General features: G+C 54.5%; 1 protein-coding gene across 1 annotated transcript; it reads left to right on the forward strand.

The window, feature by feature from the left end:
* Positions 1 to 1031: 1031 nt before the first annotated feature.
* LOC133629218 (guanylate-binding protein 1-like) lies at positions 1032 to 7315 on the forward strand. Its single transcript, XM_062019879.1, has 11 exons — positions 1032 to 1138; positions 2155 to 2366; positions 2450 to 2577; positions 2939 to 3048; positions 3346 to 3548; positions 3647 to 3889; positions 4187 to 4467; positions 5590 to 5802; positions 5896 to 5998; positions 6128 to 6321; positions 6420 to 7315. The coding sequence occupies exons 2-11, from the start codon at positions 2174 to 2176 to the stop codon at positions 6594 to 6596; spliced, it is 1845 nt and encodes a 614-aa protein (XP_061875863.1). The 5' UTR covers positions 1032 to 1138; positions 2155 to 2173; the 3' UTR covers positions 6597 to 7315.
* Positions 7316 to 7960: the final 645 nt, after the last annotated feature.

Consider the following 7960-nt stretch of genomic DNA (forward strand, 5'->3'; position numbering starts at 1 on the left):
TGCAGCTTTGTGAGGGCAATAAGGAGTTTCCAGTCAACACTCCCAACGTGATGAGATTGGCAGTGGCGGCCGGACACGAGCAAAGCAAAGACAAGGAGAGGAAAGAAGCTGCCAGGAAAAGCTTGCTGGGAGCTGACATGTCTGAAAAAAGACCCTGTTGAGGGGCTGAAGCCTTTGCTGCTCTGCAGGAGGCCGTCAGCGAGGCTGAGGCTGTGTGGCTGAGCTGGGACCTGCACTGGAGGATGGCAAATGGAACACACACCTAGGGGAAGAGCCAGAAGGAGGATCCTGGCAATTACAGGCTTGTCAGCCTGACCTAGGTGCAGGGAAAGCTAATGGGACAGATTATCCTGAGCACCATCCTGAGGCATGTACAGGATAACCAAGGGTTCAGGCCAACCTGATCTCCTGCTTAGTGCAAGAGGGAAGGGCTGTGGATGTGTCTTCCTGGACAAGCCTTTGAAACAGTGTCCTCAGCCTGGAGAAACCCATGACTTGGGTGGGAAACCAGGTCCTGAGAGTGGTAGGGGATGGAGTTAATTGCTGGTCAACCAGTGTGTTCCCCAGAGCTCAGGGCTGGGGTCTGTTCTGTTTAATACCTTCATCCATGACCCAGATGAGGGGATGGAGGGCACTGTCAGGGAGCACAATGATCACACCAAGCTGGGTGGGTGTATAGATCTGCCTGGGGACAAGAAGGCTCCTCAGAGGGCTCTGGCCAGGCTGGAGCCATGGGTCATGGGTTAGGACCCTAGAAGGTCGAGGTGCCCACAGAAGCTGCTTCATTTCAAGTGCCACATCCTCCATGCCCAAGAACAGTGTCTCCCCAAGAGTAGAAGATCAGGTGAAGGAGGTAAGATGCCTGCATGGATGGCCTTTGCTTCTGTTCCTTCTCTTTTTAAGCTGCCAAGGTGTTGGTGGGTGGCTGCTGAATGGGGCCAAATCACAGGCAGCCCCCCTCTCTCCATGGGTGTTTACACCTCTTCCCTTGTCCCTGACTTTTACTTTCACTTTCTGCCTCATCCTATTCCTGGAATAGGAGGGGAACGAGCTGCCAGGGTGCAGCATAAAAGGCAGAGCAGGAGTCAGGCTGCAGCCCAGTTGGTGCAGCCCAAGGCAGGTGCCAACAAGGACAACGGTGAGTCCATTCCCCTCATCCTTCCTGATGCTTTCTGGCCTCACAGAGGAACAGGGACCCCAGTGGGTGGAGGGGAAGAAGAGGCCCAGAGGTCTGCTGGGGGGCTCTGGGGTGAGGAGAATGTGGTGGCTGGGAGCCTGTGCTCATCCCCCTGGCTTCTGCTGTGTCAGGACTCACCTATGGAATCCATGGCCTGACCTATGACATGAGGAGAAACCTCTTGTCTCTCATTCTCAACCTCTTTGGTGTTCCTGGATAAGGGCAAAGCTTGGGAGGTCTTCAGAGAGGATTCAGAGCCCAGACATGGGCAGTGTCTGTGAAGGCTTTGCCAGAAGGAGTCCTGGGGTGTGTGGGAGGCTGCAGTGGGGCAGCTTCTGTGTCTGGGACTGGGATGAGCTGCTGTGGTGCCTCCACATCCACAGGCTGTTCTAGGAGTTGGCTGCTGGCTTGTTGTGGTTAAACCTCAGCAGCAGCTCAGCTTGCAATCCAACTGAAACCTCACCAATGTCAACTATTGATCTGATTGTCTCCCATCCAATGGGTTGTCTCACTTTTGCCTGGGGTGAGCTGCAGCTGCCAGAAGGGGTTAAACCACAACAAACCACAACCCTATGGAAGGAGGAAAGCAGAAGTGGGCCATGTCCTTGGGAGAGGCACAGAGCAGGGTGGGAGGGGGTTCAAGGGGGTCAGTGATTAGTGGAGACATGCACAAGGCTCCCCTGAGCTGCTGTTTCCACTCCAAACCTCTCTTCTCCTGCATGCTGGTGACTCTCCAGTCGTTCCCTGGGCTTTGGCAAACAGAGCTGTTTCTGTTGGGAGGTAAAGGGGAAGCTCCTGTGCCTTTCTCCCATCACTGTTGTCCTCACAGCATGGTGTGAGGCAAAAGAGGAGGCGTGGGGGAAGGAATTTGGTGCCAAGTGTGATTTGTTTGGCAAAGTGATGTAGGCTGAAGACTGTCCCAGATTGGAGCTTGGAGGTGTCCTTGTTCACCAGCCCATCTCCCCCTCTCCTCACAGGCCACCTTTGCCCTGAGCCATGGCAGCTGAAACCCCTGTGTCAGAGCCCATGTGCCTCATTGAGAACAGCCAGGAGAAGGGGCTGGTGATCCATCAGGAAGCCCTGAGGGTGCTGTCAGAGATCACCCAGCCCGTGGTGGTGGTGGCCATCGCAGGGCTGTACCGCACCGGCAAGTCCTACCTGATGAACAGACTGGCTCGTGAGAGGAGAGGTGAGGAGGGTCCCAGCCCAGGTGGCCAAAGGGCCTGGGGTTTTCCTACCTTGCATTCACAGACCCTCATGTGCTCCCCACAGGTTTCTCCCTGGGCTCCAGCGTGCAGTCCCAGACCAAAGGCATCTGGATGTGGTGCCTACTTCACCCCTGCCAGCCTGGACACACGCTGGTGCTGCTGGACACTGAAGGGCTGGGAGATGTGGAGAAGGTGTGGAAGAAGGAGAAATTCCCTTGGGGGGCCTTTTCACATCTTTGCTGGAGATCTTTTGGGCCCATCACCTACTGTGGCCCTCACTCTGTGTGCTGGGAAGAGCCAGAGGTCACGGGGAAGGAGGTCAGGGTACAGGAGCTGCCAAATTCTGAGGAGCTCAGGGAGCACTTAGGTAGAGGTCTGTGGGACCCTGAGAGTGAAAAGGAGAAGCTCAGCTACAGAAAGACATGGTGATGGCTTGGGAGTGGGGATCTGCAAAAGCTGCTGGTGCTATGGCCTGTTGGCCAGGGGCATTCAAGGGCTGGGGATTTGGGGCTACACTCACCTGGTTGGTAAGAGCCATGGGCTGTTGTTCCAGGGAGACACCCAGAATGACATGTGGATCTTTGTGCTGGCTGTGCTGCTCTCCAGCACCCTGATCTACAACAGCAAAGGCACCATTGACCAGCAAGCCATGGAGCAGCTGCAGTATCCTTGGTGGGACAGCAGCTCTGGGGATGCCCAGCGTGGTGGGTGAGGGGTTGACAAATGCTGACTCATCAAACAGCTGCAGAATGCTCCAGGATTATGTTTTGAGTCCTTACAAGTCCCATGTCGTTGACTTCTGGGTCCTCAATGTCTTTCCCTCACCTTCTCTTGGTGGGTCCAGGCTGTTCCCCATCCCTGTGGGTCTCCTCGCTTCCCCATGCTGTGCTGAGTGGTTGGAGGGTGGCGATGCCCCTGCATTCAGAGCCGAGGTCCCTCTTTCCTTAGCCAGCTCCCTAGCTATGTCCTGAAGCTGACTGAGCTTGTCAAGCTGAAAGCAGCACCCCAGAGCAGTGAAGATGAACTGAAGGACTCAGATAAATTCATCCTCTTCTTCCCAACATTTGTCTGGGCTGTGAGGGATTTCACTCTGCAGCTGAGGAGGAACGGGCAGCCCATCTCTGAGGACCAATACTTGGAGAACGCCCTGAAGCTGAAGGCTGGTAAGGGAATGGTCCAGCCTCAGGCACAGCAGCACTTCAGCCTCAGTCAACAACAGCCCCAGGCCCCTGGACTTATTCAGTGTCCTCTTACCCCACAGGTACCAGCCCAGAGATCCAAAGGTACAACCAGCTCAGGGAATGCATCCGGCAGTTCTTCCCAGGTCGCAAGTGCTTTGTGTTTTGCCCCCCAGCCAACTGGAGGGAGATGGATCGCTTGCAAGAGCTTCAGGATGATGAAATTGATGCTGAATTCCAGAAGCAGGTGGAGAAATTCTGCTGCCACATCTGGGAAACGTCTCCAGTGAAGACCGTGCCTGGTGGGCACATCATAACCGGGATCCGTGAGTACTGCTGTCCAGAGGGACGGTGGCCAGCAGCTCTGGGGACTGTGTGGGGAAGCATCAGATGCAGAGGGAGATGATGCAGGTGGGGAAAGGGAGAGATTTTCTGCTGGCTGCTGTCCCTGCCTCTGCATTTGGAGCTCCCAAATGGTGCAGGTGGGGTGAGAAAGCGATAGGAAGGGAAGTCAAGGAAGAGTCCATCAGGGAGGCAGCAGGGACACAGCAGGACCCAGGGCCTGCAGGGAGCCTGTGTTTTGTTCAGGCTGCAGCTCTCTCATCCTTGTTCCTCCTTGGCAGTGCTGGGGAAGCTGGCAGAGACCTACGTGGAGGCCATCCGGAGCGGGGCCGTGCCATGCGTGGAGAGCGCGGTGCTGGCCCTGGCAGAGGCGCAGAACACGGCAGCAGTGACAGAGGCTGTGGCCTTGTACCAGGCTCTGATGGCACAGAGGGTGAGGATGCCCACAGAGACGCTTGAGGAGCTGCTGGAGCTGCACAGCCAGTGTGAGAAGGAGATGCTGGAGCTGTTCATGGCACGGGCTTTTGAGGATGACATCAGCACTTTCCAGCTACAGCTCTTAGTAGGTGGCTCCATCCCATCCCATCCCATCCCATCCCATCCCATCCCATCCCATCCCACCCCATCCCATCCCACCCCATCCATCCTATCCCATCCCATCCCATCCCATCCCATCCCATCCCATCCCATCCCATCCCATCCATCCCATCCCCCTCATCCCATCCCATCCCATCCCATCCCACCCCATCCATCCCACCTCATCCCATCCCATCCCACCCCATTCATCCCATCCCATCCCATCCCATCCCATCCCATCCCATCCCATCACATCCCACCCCATCCATCCTATCCCATCCCATCCCATCCCATCCCATCCCATCCCATCCCATCCATCCCATCCCCCTCATCCCATCCCATCCCATCCCATCCCATCCCACCCCATCCATCCCACCTCATCCCATCCCATCCCACCCCATTCATCTCATCCCATCCCATCCCATCCCATCCCATCCCATCCCATCCCACCCCATCCATCCTATCCCATCCCATCCCATCCCATCTCATCCCATCCCATCCCATCCCATCCCATCCCATCCCATCCCATCCCATCCCCCTCTTCCCATCCCATCCCATCCCATCCCATCCCATCCCATCTCATCCCATTCCACTCCATCCATCCCATCCCCCTCATCCCATCCCATCCCATCTCATCCCATCCATCCCATCCCATCCCATCCCATCCCATCCCATCTCATCTCATCCCATTCCACTCCATCCATCCCATCCCATCCCATCCCATTCCACTCCATCCATCCCATGCCCCTCATCCCATCCCATCCCACCCCATCCATCCCATCCCATCCATCCCATCCCATCCCATCCCATCCCATCCCATCCCATCCCATCCCATCCCTGCTTATCCCAGAGATGTGTCTCTGTCCTGAACCCTGCAGCCTTCCAGCCTCCCCCTGTCCTGCTGACTAATCCTTGTCCCTGAGGCTTATGAAGTCTGTGGCCCCTGGTGTGCTCTCTGCTCCCATGCACCTTGGTCCAGAGAGGTCTGTGGGTGCAGAATGGCCTCCCCATCTGCCACCCACACACTGGGGATCTCAAATCCCATGTTTCCCAGGCTTGATCTTTGTTCTCCTGTGGCTGATGCCTTCCCTCTGCATCTTTCCCACAGCACCAGGTAGAGGAAAACAAAGGGAAGTTCTTAAAGGACAACGAGCAAGCGTCCCGTGAAAAGTGTGAGGCTGCTCTCAGGCACCTCTCCCAAGGCATGGAGAGACAGATCAGAGCTGGTGTCTACAGAGCTCCAGGAGGTTACCAGCTCTTCAGGAAAGATCATAAGGAGTTGTTGAAGAGATACAGGGAACTGCCTGGCAAGGGGGTGAAGGTAGGAACAGGAGAGGGGGAGGCTCCTTGTCCCATCTGCTTCCCCCAGCTGCTGTTTCTCCCCTCCACTCTCCTTTTCCTTGTGGTCCCACAGGCTGATGCTGTCCTGCTGGAGTTCCTCCAGGGAAGAAAGAAGCTGGTTGAAAACATCCTCACCACAGACCTCTCCCTGACACAGGAGGAGAAGAAGATGAAAAGTAACTCTGGGGTGGGAGCAATGCCACTGCGTGTGGAGAGCCCGGTGTGATGGAGGGGGACAACAGTCCTCCCCAGGGGCTCATGGGCTCACCTCCTGTCCTTGCCACATGCTGCTTCTCTCCCACCAGGTGCTCAAGAGCAGAATGAGATAGATGAGCTGAAAAAGAAGGTCCAGAGGAAGGAGGAGGCTGCAAAGAAGCAGAAGCTGCAGAACCTCTCACGCAGTTGGGACGAGTACACTAAATGTCTGAGGAAGAAGCTGCATCTTAGCAGTGAGATCCAGCTGGAGGAGAACCAGAAGATGATCAGGCTTAAAACAGAGGTAACAAGTTGGAGAGCACGAGGGCCAGCAGACAGCAATGGCAAAGGGGTCCCTCCCCTTGCTTCTGTGCCCCTGCAAGTCCAGCTTTGTCTTCACAGGAGGAGGAGGCGTTGCGCAGAGAAGGCTTTGATGAGAAAGCCAAGCACATGCAGATGGTGAAAGAGAAACTGGAGGAGGAAGGAAAGAGCAAAATGAACAAGATCCTGAAGGGGGCTGAACTGATAATATCAGTACTTGCTACTGCATTCAGTGTCATACGGTTCCTTAGGATATGATGAAGACCTTCTTTCTAACCCCTGTATTCACAGTGTGTCGTGGAGGGACTTGCACTCCAACAGGGCAGGTGAAAAGGAGATTTACCCCCATCCAAATGATGAAATATTCTAACAAAGCCCCCACTGCTCTGAGGAGCTCAAAAAGTGGGGCTCCACTTTACCCTGCTCAAAGCTGAATCAAACACGGTCACGTTAGTCCCCATGGGTTAAGGACCCTGAGCTCCCATGTGATCATCGTGTCCAACTTTACACCCAAGTGTGTGTGTGTGTGTGTGTGTGTGTGTGTGTGTGTTTTCCCCAAGAATGAAGTGCCACAGTGTGCTGTGTCCCCAAGTCCCACCCCTTTCAACTGGGAAAGTCCTTGCTGCAAGATGCAGAGCAGGGCAGCGACCTCCACGCTCACTTGTCTCGTGCTTCCATGCCAGAGCTCAAGCCAAAGCATTTGTGGTGCCAGGTAGTTGGAAAAGACACTATAACCTTCTGGGCTGCCTTATTTTAGCTAAACTGGGAGGATCTTGCTCAAGGAATTGTGCTCTTTTGCTGTTGTTTATAAATGCATTCAGCCTCAACAGGGGTTCTGACAACACTGAGTATTGTGCATGTTCCATAGTTGTTGTGTGCTGCTGCTCAGAAGCATTGGGGTGGGTGAAGTACTGAAATGGGGCAAAAGCTCTAATCTTGATGGCTATTCAATAAACTTTGGGCCTATTTAGAATGCATTCCCTGCTCTTAACACTTGGTACTTGCTGTGAAAGGGGCAAATCTGAAGCTTAGAAGCTAAAACAGGAGCACGTTGGTGTAGCTGCAGGTTGTGTGGGTGCAGATCAGGTCCAAGGGAAGGGAAAACAGGTTGGAAAACTCTGTCTCTCCCAAGAAAGCTCTTTTTAAGCCAGTCCCTATGCATGTGGATGATTTTTTGGTTCTTCCTGAAAGGTTCTTCCTTACTGGAGGTAAGGTATGAGGCCAAGTCTCCTCTTCACTCCCAAAGGTGGAATTAGTGCTGCAGAGGCCACTGTGCTTAACAAAACCCAGCCTGGCTGCACTGTCCCCTTTTCCATGCCAAGGAGAGAGATTGCAGAAAGGCAATGCCATGTTTTTATCAAGCAAAATGCAGCTTTAGCCCAGAGTTTCCTGGAGAATTCTGGCTCCTGCAAGAGAAGATGTCCTCCCAGAGCACCTGGTCTCTCACTTCATCTGAAGACATGAACAAGGTCACACTGTCTTTGGTGGTGAAGGCCTGACTCAACTGTCTCCAGGAACCCAACTTTTCTTTACCTGGAAGGGAAACACTTCTAACCACTTCCCAGGAGGACAGAAACGTTCACCTACAGTATCATCACAGTGATAAGAGTTGTCAGACTCAC

Source organism: Colius striatus, unplaced genomic scaffold, assembly GCF_028858725.1.
Source record: "Colius striatus isolate bColStr4 unplaced genomic scaffold, bColStr4.1.hap1 scaffold_34, whole genome shotgun sequence".
Classification (NCBI taxonomy): domain Eukaryota; kingdom Metazoa; phylum Chordata; class Aves; order Coliiformes; family Coliidae; genus Colius; species Colius striatus.